General features: G+C 43.0%; 2 protein-coding genes across 2 annotated transcripts; one reads left to right on the top strand and one right to left on the bottom strand.

Moving 5' to 3' along the window:
• The first annotated feature begins 2,468 nt into the window (after window positions 1-2,468).
• Window positions 2,469-8,112, top strand: LOC105184079 (organic cation transporter protein). Its single transcript, XM_011142630.3, has 8 exons — window positions 2,469-3,597; window positions 4,146-4,490; window positions 4,873-5,120; window positions 5,298-5,623; window positions 5,810-6,182; window positions 6,296-6,540; window positions 7,287-7,462; window positions 7,608-8,112. Exons 1-8 carry the CDS (start codon window positions 3,463-3,465, stop codon window positions 7,893-7,895), a joined length of 2,136 nt encoding a protein of 711 aa, XP_011140932.2. The 5' UTR covers window positions 2,469-3,462; the 3' UTR covers window positions 7,896-8,112.
• Window position 8,113: 1 nt separating this feature from the next.
• On the bottom strand, window positions 8,114-9,834 carry MED31 (mediator complex subunit 31). Its single transcript, XM_011142631.3, has 3 exons — window positions 9,549-9,834; window positions 9,136-9,225; window positions 8,114-9,041 (listed from the first exon to the last, which is right to left on the bottom strand). The coding sequence occupies exons 1-3, from the start codon at window positions 9,613-9,615 to the stop codon at window positions 8,728-8,730; spliced, it is 471 nt and encodes a 156-aa protein (XP_011140933.1). The 5' UTR covers window positions 9,616-9,834; the 3' UTR covers window positions 8,114-8,727.
• Between the last annotated feature and the right edge of the window lie 4,473 nt (window positions 9,835-14,307).

Here is a 14,307-nt window from a genome sequence, read left to right on the forward strand (position 1 = left end):
AGGAATTTGTATCGCGAACTTGTAGTGCGAGCCAAGGAAGAAAAAAGGGAAAGAAACAGGCTCGTGTGTATACACGACGTGTGTGTAAGCTGCCGCGTACGCATGTGCAGAGCACATGAACATGAACACGTTTTTCTTCGACAAGGAGTCGAGATCAACCGACGTCACCGACGTTTTATCGAGCGGAAACTTTCCGCTTTAACTTCCGACTTTGCGTACATATACCATACACCAGCGTGTGTGAGTGCAATATCACCGTGCCGTGATAGTGATATAGCACCAATACCGATAGAGAATGAGACATGATCATCATTTCACCAGAGACCTCGCCTCGTCTCGACCGATGTACGTTCTTCGACGATTCGTCGGCGTCGGCGAGCGCGTACAATCCAGGAATGTCGATCTCGAACGGCGATGACGTGCGATCTTACGCCTAAAATCGAAGGAGGACGACGAGGGAGAGAGAATGTGTTCGGGTTCGGTCGCCGCGATTCGTCGTTCGCCGATGAAAGGCAGGATGCGGCCGAGGGACCGGACGTAACGAGCCTGGCATACGCAAACAGTTCCAGAAACGAAGGAAACACATCTTCGTCGTCGTCGTCGTCGTCGTCGTCGTCGTCGTCGTCGTCGCGCTGCGGTGACTTGCACCCTGTCGCCCGATCAAGATAACGCCGCTGGCGCGCCTTCTAAGTCGACTGCTGAAACAGCCGTTGCAGCAATAGATGGACACCTTTTTAAACGAGGCGTCGCCTTTCGTGCGCTTTACGACGCAATTTTAAGTCTGATTCGCGCAACGCGCGCATCCATCCCAGGCGAGAACGGGCCAGGGCCAGGGCCAGGGAAACCCTGGTCGGTCGATCTTCCGTCACGATTATTTACACGATCGCTCGCTATTTCTATTCGCGGAATAAAATACATTTCGTCGTTCATTTTCATTCGCGCGTGATTCTGACGCCTGACGCGTGTGGCATACATAAGCATAAATTGCTAATTATCTTTCTGCAGGCTTTGGGGGCTTCGTGTATCCTTAAATTCATATTCATATTCGGGTCACACGTGACGCGACGCGACGCGACGCGACGCGACGCGACGCTGCGGTAATCGTATCGGTAGTTTCACGCTGATGGTCCAGAGTTAAAGCGCAACGTCATGCGTTAACGACGTTCCTTTCACGTCGATCCCCCTGCTGTGTAGGCTTGTGAGTTGACATTTTGGAACTGACTGTAGAGAGCCGCAGAGCTAATTTGGAAATGTTATAAATTTCAGACTTGAAAGTAGAGAGAGAGAGAGAGAGAGAGAGAGAGAGAGATGTGAATCGATGGAATCAAGCAAGATTGCTTGAAATTATATCACCCAAGTGATCAAGCAAACTCGTTTTCTCTCTCTCTCTCTCTCTCTCTCTCTCTCTCTCTCTCTCTCTCTCTCTCTCTCTCGTGTATCAAGTAATTGCTGTATTGCTGATTCTCAATAATATACTATATACGCCAGATGCATACGCTGCAGAAGAACAATGAGTGCGATAAACGCACTCTGTTGCGATGACACGTGAAACATGTTCTCGAAACTTTTGTCTTAGATTGCTGTTACCTTTTGACAGTTACCTTTTGATAATTTCGATTCCATTCCCTCGAACGCGGTTCTCTGGACTCACATCCAGATGTCACATCACATCTGGACATTGAGACAAATGTTGCAAATTATAAACAAATTATAACAAATACTGTACACTGTGTGTTTGGATCATCAACAGGAATCTTGGCTCTCATTGGCGCCGTCGATAAAGACGATGAAAATCGATTAAAATGATCATGAATTAACAGACATCAACAGACGTTGAAACTGAAAGAGATCTATGATACGCCTATGACTCTCGAAATGACTTTCTTTATCTCGATCTTAGAAGCAAGGGATACTGGCTCAGCCCGAAAATAAAGCACTCGGATCATATTCATCCTGAATCGAAGCATTCGATTCTGTCGACGTCGCATAATCGATTACGTCGCGTCGCGTCGCGTCGCGACACACTCTTACTCGCGAACAGTAGCTGGGGTAGCACACAGCTCGTACGCAGAGTTCGTAGACCCAGCTGAGGACATTATCTGACTCGTTCGCGAGCAACAGGCTCGTGAATACGTACGAATGTACTACGTGCCGCAATGCCGCGCGCGGCGCGCATCGCCGAATTTAAACATGTTTTTCTCATTCCTTGCCGAGCGAATAACCATAACCATAATAATTTTGGGAAAGTGGATCGCGCTGAGAGCTTCATACTATTAGCGCTCATGGTGCCATTTTTAGCGCCAGCTCTCCTTGATTCACCGACGGAAACGCAAATCCAGAGAGAGAGAGAGAGAGAGAGAGAGAGAGAGAGAGAGAGAGAGAGAGAGAGAGAGAGAGAGAGAGAGAGAGATAGAGAGAGAGAGAGAGAGAGAGAGAGAGAGAGAGAGATAGAGAGAGAGAGAGGTATCGCACGATTCACCTGCGCAATTATCGCAAACGCGTCATTAAGCCTCCCCACCTGTCCTCCATCTGGCACGCGGGGAAATTGAAAAATCGGCCCGTTCTCGTTATCGCTGCACTATCGTTGCGCTTTCACGCCGATGTACGATACCGCTACTACACTAAATAGCACGTACGACGACGACGACGACGACGACGAAAAGGAGGATCGGTTGACGATCAACGATTGACATCAGTTTACATCAGCCGGAATATATCGATCGTTATTGACGAAAAAGATCGTTCCCCGCCTCCTTCCCGTCCTTGAGCGATACACGTATACGTGCCGCGTACACTGCTGCGTGTCATCAGTTATTGAAACAATAGGCCGGTACACAGCCGCGCCGCATTCGGTTTCCTCCTTCGCGCGTCGTTCTGCGAGAGAGACGACTCCCAGGCTGCGATCAGACTCCCCTCTCTGTCAGTACGTGCTTTACCCTCGCGCGGATGACACTTTGTCTCTCGGCCGATGCATTCCCGCTCGATACTCCGTTTCATTCTCGAACAAACCATTCCTTCGAACTTGGAATCGATTCGCTCGTTCTCGATCTGCACGTTGATCTGCAGCAGTTGATCCCGTTCTCTTATTACTTGTACCTTTCTCACTTTTGTTTCCCGACCGAAATTATATTCATGTAAATACGTGCATGATAAAACTTGGCGGGACGAATATTTCTATTTTTCTCCTTTCTCCTGTGTATTGTCTATTTTTCTTTTCTTCTCTTATTTCTGCGATAAAAATTCACGGAATAGATCTGTGGCATCTGTGACTCTGGAAATGTCGGCGGAAACGTCGAGCGGTTTTCCCGTCGTCACAATTCGCGCAAATTTTCATAAAGGAACAAACAAAGGTGACATGTCGAGCTGTCGTGATATTTAAACCAGTACGCAGAGCGTGTCGCACGAGTTTGACGGACGAGGTGCGATTCAGTCAAGGGTTGACAAGGCGAGATCGTTCGCGAGATGAATGCCGAGGAAGTCAAAGTGGGCTGCTTTCAAATGGTGCTGGTGCTGCTGCTCGGAATAAACTATGTCATCGTAGCCATGAGCCACGCGCTGCCGGTCTTTCATAATTACACGCCGAACTTTTATTGCCAGGTAAGAAGTCGCGCACGAGAGAGGACAATTCACGAAATTGTTGTTTCATTCGACCGACCGATCCGAACGAACGAACGAACGAACGAACGGAATGAAATATTTGCACGTATGCAAATTTATCAATGCGAGTCATCGCTGAGCGATTAGCTCAGATCAGGCGCAAAATTAGTTATCGCGATATCGCGATCAATGGGGTGAACGGGCGCCTTATTATTAATAAACATAAAATAAACATGTCTTTAAACGAGCCTGTATTAAAGTTAAATTTCTCGCCTGGGCGAGGAGAAGAATGCATAATACGACAAAGAATATCATTATATCATATTTAGCAAAAAATGATCGTCCGAGGTAATCGTCGAGAGCTCGAGCGGGAATTAAGAAGGAAGTGATTAAAAGCTGATGAGAGGCGTGAGAGAGGCGTGAGAGAGAAATTGTGTGCGCGGGCAAAAAAATTTGTACAGGGTAGGGCGTGCGTAGTTAAGAGATGCGCACGATGCACGATGCAACGTTATGTCGCGGAGGAACCGTTTGCGTTTTGCAAATTGCAGACGAGGAATTCGACGACGAGTAAGAGCTACGGCTGCCAAGACGTCGCGAATTTATCGATCGATGCGAACGTAAGTTTCGCGTCGGCGGAAGTGTCAGCTCCCGCGTCCTGTTCCGGTGAGTATCGCTTTGTGACGGAGTTTACCGAGAGCAGCGTGGTCACCGAATGGAGCTTGGTGTGCGAGAAGCGGTATCTGTCTTTCCTCGGTCCGACCGCTTATTACACCGGGGTGCTCTTGGGTGCGTGGATCGCTGGACTTCTGGCCGATCGTATCGGCCGACTTCCTGTCCAAGCGATCTGCCTTTATGCGCAGGGCACGATGGCGGTGGCACTCTACGTCGTACAGGTGAGAGAGAGAGAGAGAGAGAGAGAGAGAGAGAGAGAGAGAGAGAGAGAGAGACTCAGTCGGAAATCGTTTGCAGTCGATGCTCTTGTCGATGCTACTTTCGAAAATTTCGGGAAAGTTGCTCTTTGGAGCAACTTCAATTTCAATCGGAGAGAAACAGCGTTTTCCTTCGCGGAGAGGGAGAGGAGAGGGATCGCGCGCGCGTATGCGAAAAGTGATGATTTTTTACGCGCGATTCTTTCTCATCAAGCAAGCCCAACTCTCTCGGACTCACGGACGAATTACTTCGCGGTTTTGGGGGCAGGGCGGATTGACTGCGAGAATGCAAGAATTTAAATTGGAAAACATTAGAGAGACCAGAGTGACATTCTTTACCTCGCAGAATTACCCCGCATTCCTCGCGCTGCGTGCTCTTCAAGGAGTGTTCGCCCAGGGCCTGCAAAACTCTACGTACATCCTCTGCTTGGAATTATTCCCAGCGCGATCCCGCACCCTCGTCGCGCTGATCATGCAGATCTCCTGGTCGATCGGTCTCATGCTGCTCGCGGTGCTCAGCTACGTGATTCCGGACTGGCGAATTTTGCAGTTGGCCGTCTCCGTGCCCACTGCGATCACCGTGTTGTACATTTGGTAAGAATGTAGAAGGCTTTAAGAAGATTTAGACACACACACACACACACACACGTGTATGTATGTACGCATGACTTTTTTACGCACATCACAGCACACATATTGAAAATTTACTTTTACTATGCTACTTTATTATTGTACTATTACGTACGTTTTGTATATTATATATTTCAACAGGATTATACCGGAATCGCCAAGGTGGCTGCTCGCGAGGGGTAAATCGACAGAGGCCGACATGGCGCTCGAGAGAATCGCGAAATATAACGGCTGCTGCTGCGGCAGGACGCGAACGGAGAACACGGCCGAACGAGGAGAGGCACGCGTGAGACGTAAAAGTAACACGACGCCGATAAAACCGGAAAGGAAGTCGCGCATGACCAGCGTCGATCTACGGAGAGCGAGATCCGATGAAAACCACCAAGAAGAAGAAGAAGAAGAAGAAGAAGAAGAAGAAGAAGAAGCCACGAATCTGTCAAACCGATCGGAACCAATCGAGCAAAAAGGTAAACTACACGAAGCAATAATATAATACGATCGATTCAGAGTCCTCTCTCTGCACGCGGGAATCAACTTTCTTTCTCAACCGCAGTTTGCAGTTTGGGAGCATCTCGTGCAATATTTTCGGGGGTTGGGGGGGGAGGGCGATAATTTTTTATTATTAGGTAATAAATTCGGCGAATCGATTCCAGAGATAATTTCTCGGGCGAATTCGGTGAGCGCCGAGAGCAATGTGGAATCACGCCGGGAGAAACGACGACGTTCCGCACAAGATTTCGATACGGAGAATCTGCCTTCGAGCTCGAGATGCGACAGAAAGTCAAAGGCGATCTCGCAATCAGGCCGCGTAATCGGGGTGCAACGAGTCTCCCTGAGAGCCGCAGAGGAGGTGGTGCTGCGTAGTAGAGTCAGCGTAGCAGAGAAGGAGAGAGTGAGCGAAGATGCAAAGAAATCGGCGGATCACGTCAAGGAACGAGCCGCGGGCAAGACCAAGAGCCCAATGTTCAAGGACTCGTTCAAATCGTCGACGTTGAGAAAATACGGCGCGATAATGAGTTGTCAGTGGTAAGACTGTTTTTTTCGTTTCGTTACCGAACATTCCGTTCATCCGGCATCTCTCTCTCTCTCTCTCTCTCTCAACATCTCCCTACTTTTTAAGTCGCGACAATTTTTTCAAGGTTGACATCTGCTATGGTTTACGGCATACTCGACGCCGATCTCGCGCCGAATTTCCCGCTCGACCGACACATCACGTTCGCCCTGGGCGGAGCACTGGAGATAGCGACGTACACGTTCGTCTATTTCATGTTGTCTAGATACGGTAGACGAGTGTCCATGTGCATGTACCAATCCCTCAATGGTGTCACTTGTATTTTAATCGCGGCATTGTTCATTTCAATCAGCACCACTGCACCGTGGACAGGTATGCGATGCACACACAAGTTTTTTCTCCGCAAAATCCGCAAAACTCGCCGCGAAAATGCGCAGTCTTTTAACTCTTCTTCTCTTTAGGTCTTCTTTTCCTGCCTTCCTTTAACTGTGCGGCTTTAACTAGATTACTATTGATTACTAGTTATTACCTCACAAACGGCGAGAGATCAGAGTCGAAGACTCACAGACGATTCGATGCTATTATTCGATGAATAATTAATAATTCCTTTTGCACTCGGATATGTCTACTCTGAGGAGACATTATAAGCGTCCGCGACTGGAGAAAGGGTTAAGTCTAGCTTTTTTTCACGTACTTTAAACGAATCTTAATACCTGAACGTTGTTACTTTGATCTTCTTGTATCGCTTCACCGAGTCACGAATGCACTTTCCATCAATGATAGATGATACGCACGACGTTCACACCATTTCGAGGACGAACCTCTTGACGAGGTGAAATTACCAGAGAGAGGAAAGCAAGAAAGGAAGGAAATAACAAAACAAAAAGAAAAGAAAGAATAAAAAAGGAGAAAGGGAGAATTTTGTGGAGAATCGCGCTTTCTTTACAAGTGTTTCAAGCCAGCGTCAGTTGATCAGTCATTTAATTTCGAATTGAGATGCAAGTTCAGTCGACGCGAAAAAAGCGATCTTTCTATGCTGTCTCTAGGAGAAGATAAAACGGGCGAGGCTAGATACATACGTATATATTTGAATGACAAGTTATATACTCTTGTTTCAGATCTCGCGAAAACAATAATAGTGCTATTTGGCAAAATGATCGTCACGAGTACCATCTCCATCGCCTATCTATATACCGTCGAAACGTTCCCAACGGTGACACGAGGCAGTTGCTTGGGTTTGTGCGTGGTATCTGCGAAAATCGGTAGCCTGAGCATGCCGCATTTGCTGTTATCGGTACGCTGTAGATTCTTCCTCGTAAATGTCGCGAGCGCTTTCTGTTCATTTTTAAATGCGCGCTGTCTTTCTTTCAGCTCGCGCGCGCGACCAGCCAATAGAAATTGCCCGAATATTTAAGTTGCAAATGATCTGTTTATTACAGGGGCAACATGTGCCACTTCCTGCGCCATTACTAATCGTTGGCATATTGTGCCTTGCCTCCGGTGCTCTGGCTCTGATCTTACCGGAGACACTGAATCGAGTTTTGCCGGACTGTGCGGCCGACGCGGAAAATATGCTCGGCGACTGCGGCATCGACGTAGAAAACGACATGTGTAAGGAAGATTTGACGGAGAGGCAGATACTGAGGGAGAAACTCTTCTCGGAAGAATGGGTGGACGCCGGCAATGGGATTCTCGTGAATTTCCCGGAAAATAAAAGCACCGAGTAACGAGTGAAATCGAGACGACTTTGCGTGCGAAACTTCTCATAAAGTTAATCGACGTTACCAATCCGCTTAATTCATACGAAACGTCGTCCGATTGCCGGTGCAAAAATGTGCACGGTAAAAGATCAGTTTATTTTTGTTAAGTGGATCGATTACTTATATACTTTATAAATATCGTATATCGTATAAATTGGCGATATATGTACTATTATATTTACAACAATAGTATTTATTTTAATGTTGCGCGTACAGAATGTAACGTAAATATATTTAAGAATAAGAGAAAATCCAGGATGACTAAACGGCGGAGACCAGACCCACGCCTCCATTGCGAAGCGATGTATGTAACGCATGCGACGCGGATAACTTTTGGAACTTAATGTAGACATAAACGCAATTTGGAAGCTACTTATGTGGGAGTTTGTTGAAGTATACGAATAACTGTTCAGTTCTATCATATTTTGAGAGATTACGTCTAAGTATATACATAATATGTAACAATTGATGTAACAAGACTGAGCGTTAGAGAGAAATAGACATTTTCAATGCAGATATCACCCTTTCTCAATTGTATTTTTGAAAGCTGAAATGAGAAACATGAGAGACAAGAGCCATGACTTGAGGTAATGATGAAAAAGATAAAAAAATGTACTTCATTCATGAGTTATCACAGTCGAGCAAATCAGTTCTCACAAGAGGAACCATCGTACATACATTATATATATAAAAGGGAAAAGGAAAACGGAAACGGATGTCGAGTGTCAACTCTATTTTTTAAATATGCTACGCTATCGAGATGTTTAAGTTAACGACAAACATCATTAAAGCTACAAATTCAGGGAACCTTAGGTTGCGCGATGCCATTGTTCTGAGGATTGACATGTTGCGTTTGCTCAGTGGCCGTTTGCAGAAGTCTGGTCCTACGTCTCGTATAGTGCTGCCACAATAGAATCTGTTGATCGTCGATGAACTTGGTGCATTGAGAATTCACGACTTCCCGTCTAAAGTGTTCATACTGCAGCAAATCCAGGAAGTACAGGCACATAGGATATTTCAAGTACTTGGCATACTCAGGTTCCTTCCAGTATAATAGATACTTCAGGTAATTGATGAATGGTACCTCTTTAAAGTAGCCACGTTGCGCTAAAACTGTGCATGTACAAACGATATGAATTAAGAGGATTCTTTATTGCTAAAAGTGCCTACAGAATAATAAGATAAATCAAATGGTGTCTGCACTTACAATTGAGATAATTCGGATTGGCAAGACATTGTACAAATTCTAGTTCGATCTGGAATCGTAAACGTTGCTGATCATCCGTTTCCGGTGCCCCTGAAATGCAAAAATTCCAAGTTGTTACACTTTGTTTTATTCAGTCACAAAGACAAAGAAAAATCTATTAATTAACTATGACGCTCAACTGTAACTTGTAATTACAAGAGATTAATCGCTGTGTATTATTAACGTTTGTATCGTCGAATGAAAATATTTTACTCAATACCAAACAAGAGATACTTAATGTTAAAAGAGAAAGAAAAACTCTCTTTTCTTAAATTAGTTCTACTAATTTAAGAAAAAGCTGTAGTCGCAAATTTGTAGCAACCGAGAGTTAGAGTTTGTCAGGTTAGGGTCGTATAACCGCAAAAAAAACGTACCGTTCATCCCAATAAAAGATGGTTTTCTGCCTTTCATGAGTCCCGGAGGATCATCCAATCGATTCATAGTACATCAACTTTCGCAAGTCAGATATTCTCGATATGGAATTTATTATTGCTGCGCCCAAAGAAGAAAAGCAACCTTAATGCACAAATAATAGCAAGTCGCAATTCGCAATTGCCACCATGCCACTACGTCAACGTCAGATCAGACTTCACTTCAGTTCAGTTCGGTATATGGCTTTAGATAGAAGGGTGTACCCATACGCCATTCTCCTTCAGACATCACTTGAATCAGAGAGAAATCTGAGAGCGGCCACTGGACCAGTTACGCCGGGACGCTTTCTCCGACGCGCCCTCTGAGAAAATGTGTGCACACTACGCCCGTCCTGACGATAACGGCAAAGCGTGCACGCTGGTTCTTGGTTGTGGCTCTATTTCCTTCAAGCGTGGTCTACAATGGCCGTAAGCAGTAAGAAGAAAGCGTGAACAGTAAGGCCCCTTGCACAATGCCAGGCAACAAGCAATAAGAATAAAAATAGACCAATCACAATCGACTATTACAAGAATAATCTATTGTGATTGGTATATTTTTACTCTTATTGCCTGTTGCCTGGCATTGCGCAAGGGGCTTAAGAAATGGACCAACCACAGTTGATTATTTTTGTATACCCCCTGTGTGTGTGTGTGTCAGCAGAGACTATGCAGTAGTAGTGCGTCGATTTTTAACTGATACTTTCCCAAACCGATGGATAACAAGATGTGGAGAAATAGAGTGGCCCTCTAGATCACCAGATCTTTCTCCATTGGACTACTTCTTGCAGGGATATGTTAAAAACAATGTGTACGGAACGAAACCTGCTAACTTGGCAGAACACATACTGCACCAAGTAAATCTTATTTCACCAGAAATGAGACGAAACGTTTTAAATGAATTTCATCTACGATAAGGTTATTGTCAAGCAACAGACGGAAGACAATTCGAACACTAAATTCAATAAAAACCCGTCTACATACACACGCGCATGCGCGCGCGCGCACACATACATAGCAGAGAGGGTTTGGAGTCATTAAATACTGCGGTAGTGACGAATCGCGGAGGGACGAACCTTATTTTTGCTGACATATAAATACGCACACACACAGGAGGGAGGGGGTGTAAAGTTCGACCAATCTCCACGCGGTACATCCTGAATAATACTAATGCTGGCGGCACCGTAAATTCTAAAGCTCATAACTCAGACAATTCTCAACAAAAATAGGTCATCAAGTAGTGTTTTGAAAACGGCTCGTTGTCATCTTTAACACTGTGTGATAAAAAGTTGGATGTTCCGTTTAAAAAAATAATGTTGGCATTGAACTCGCCTTGACTCCTCTATTCAAGGTCAACCGGATATGATCGTTCAATAGAACTTTTAAAACCCTACAACTGTAGTTGGAAACATTCTTCTTAAAAATGTTTCGTTTTCGAGGTATTTGACCGTTTCCAGACTTTTCTAACTAAAGTGATATGGTCCATTATCGATGATTTTATTAAAAAATTTTTCGAACGAAAGTTGCATGGCTTGCGAAGGATGACACATGACAGAAATGTGGACTTGACCTTGAGTGACCTTGTCAAAATCAGGCCAAGGTCATTAATGTTTTTTTAAATAGAAACTACTATTTTTTATTACATATTCTTGTAGCTTATCTCGAGAGCTTTCCAAAATACTCTAACAAAGTTACATTTCATCGAGTACTTTCCGAGTTATGAGGCTTGAAACTTAAGGCAAAACCGATCACTGATCCGACCAATTAAGGCAAGATCAATTCGAATATGTCTTTAGCCGTTAATAAGTCTTGGCCTTAGAAGTACGAAATAAAACCTCCTTGCTTTTATTACAATATCCTGTAAGTTAACAAATATTCTTCACACATACAAACATAGTATTATTATATTTTTATCGAGTAGTGCACTGAACAACCATGACATTGTTCTGAGAATTTTCTCATTTAGAGCGACGAAACAAATATATTTTATGAATCATTTTTCGCGCAGATAGAAAATTTCACGGATGTAATTGTTTTTGGAGATTATTTAATACTGTATGAAAAATATTTATTAACTTACAGGATATTGTAATAAAAGCAAAGAGGTTTCATTTCGCACTTCTTGATTCTGTTACAATATTCTTTTATATTTCACACTACATCCTTGAATAACTTAAAATTATTCTTAAAATATTATTAAACAATTCAATAATCAAACGTGTGAACTTGCCCGACTCCGCAAAATAATTAATAAAATGTATTTCATTTTCTTGGCGCCAAATATTATCAATACTCTTACAAATAATATTACAAATGATATAAATTTTTACAAATAAAATTTGTAAAAATTTGTATTGTTTGTAACATTATTATACAATTACAAATAAAATTACAAATAATAATATTACAAATAATATATATTACAAATAATAATATTATTAATAATAAAATATTATTTATAATAATTTCGGTGCGCCGAGTAGACAAAACTTTTCAGTATTGTCATAGAGAGGAAAGGAGAGAGAGACAGTCGCGCCCGCGATTCAGATTATGGGCAAGAAAGAATTAAGCTAAGACTCCATGCATGCGGTGAGCTGCGGCAAATGCTGCGGTGACCAATCAGGAGGGAGGCGCAAGTCCGGTTGCGGCAAGCTCCGGCATGCGTCTGTCTCCTGATTGGTCACCGCAGCCGTTTGCCGGAGCTCACCGCATGCATGGAGTCTTAGCTTTAGGCTCGCTCGCTGAGCGAGAACGACAGCGACAAGGAGGGAATGATATTCTCTCTCTTTCTCTCTCTCGCTCGCTCGGCGCGTCGACGATTGCTGATCGCGTGGCTCACACGGATAGACCGAGCCGGCAGGATGCGTGCATGGGGAGGGAGGAGGGGAATCCTCGTGCAAGCCCGTCACCAAATTCGCATCACTGATACCAATGATGTCAAAACCGAACAAGCTGCGGACAAGCGTAACTTGTAAATACCGGTATACGTGTGTACGTGTGTGTGTATGTGTACACGTATGTACACGTACAATTGCGATATACACTCATCATGTTAGCATTGATCATTTTCATTCATGCTAAAAGAAATAAGTATGATTATGTAAAGAATTTGTCTGCGTATTATTATACATTCTACATAGTTCTCCCTGTGATAGTAAAAATAACACACTTGAACAACCTCTACGCTCATATCACAAAGCCTGATTCACTGCGCTACTGAAGCAAATTGGTAATTCTTCTGCTGTAACGACATTAACAGAAAAGACTAAACTTCAAACTGTATTTCTCAAAAACGTTTAAGACTTGCACCGTTTTTGGACAGCATTTGTTACTATTACATCAATATTATACTTTTCTAAAAGCAAAATCGCGCGGTGATTTCAAGGATGAAGATTCCTCTTGTGTGAGATATTAATTATTCATTCTTTATTAATGGGAAAAGATTTTCCTTTGATTTAAATGTTCAAGAAAAGTTATTTGTTCTCTGAGAATCTTTCAATTTTTATGTTCGTGAAAAGTTTATAAAATTCGTAAGGAAAAAAAATTATTTTACTACCTACCTGTTCAAGAGTTGCGCATAAGAGATATTTTAACAAATCTGAATCTGAATCAGTCAACAAATTAAATTTTTCATTCAAAGAAGCATATGTAGGGTAAGCATAAGTAAGATAAGTATAAATAATAAATTAAATATTATTCTCTGAATATAATAATAAATATTTTTTTCTTTAGCTGAATCATCGAAATAAATATTCTATTATAAGTTGACTTTTCGGATTACAATATTAATTTGATTTTTCAGAGTACGCTTTCAAATTGACTCTTCGGAATACGCTATTAAATTGACTTTTCGGAGTACACTTTTGAATTGACTCTTCTGACTACACATTTGTTAGTTGACTCTGTGGAGTACATATTTTTTAATTAACTCTTCGGAGAGAAGAGAAGAGAAACATTTTATAATTTATTTAAAAAATTGTAATTTTTGCAGAAAACTGATTGATGAAGAAAAAAATTAATTCACGACCTCAACGAAGATCTTAAGTAAATTACTGCAAGAAATGAAGTTGTTGTTATTATATACCATATTGTACAATATTAAAACATACGCGCAATAATTATCTATAATTTGCATATATGGGCGTTTATGTAATTGTAAGTAATATAAAAGTCATGACAAATTAATATGGCCGCGCGTTATCTCTGTCGCATCATTGCTAGAAATCGTCCGAACTCTCGAAATTATTTTCTTCCCGAATTATGAATATAAAACAATGTGGAAAGGAAAACAAGGGGGCGAGAGGGGAGACGGCGACGTCTGCCTTACGATAACATCGCAGCTGTATCGCGATTCTGTAACTCGTTATTGGAGTTAACGACACTTTCGTTATCGTTGCGCAGCTTTTGTATACCGTAGAAAAGCTGCGCAACAATAACGAAACTTTCGTTAACTCCAATAACGAGTTACAGAATCGCAGCACTGGCTCGCTTCGTCGCGATTGTCTATTCGCTGGTGGTGAGACAAAGACCGATTCTTCGTTTTTATCTAACTAATCTAGCTCGCTCGTGAACATAGCACAGAACAGAACCAAATAATTATGGACATAGCACGGAATAGTATCAACAAATCGTGGACATTGGCTTAGTAATTCATGTCCATGAAAAATGGACCCAGTTGGCGCTTCGAATCAGCCAACTTTTCGATAACGCTGTAGTAAATGCAGCT

Source organism: Harpegnathos saltator, unplaced genomic scaffold (assembly GCF_003227715.2).
Source record: "Harpegnathos saltator strain DR-91 unplaced genomic scaffold, Hsal_v8.6 scaffold174, whole genome shotgun sequence".
In the NCBI taxonomy this organism is placed as follows: Eukaryota; Metazoa; Arthropoda; class Insecta; order Hymenoptera; family Formicidae; genus Harpegnathos; species Harpegnathos saltator.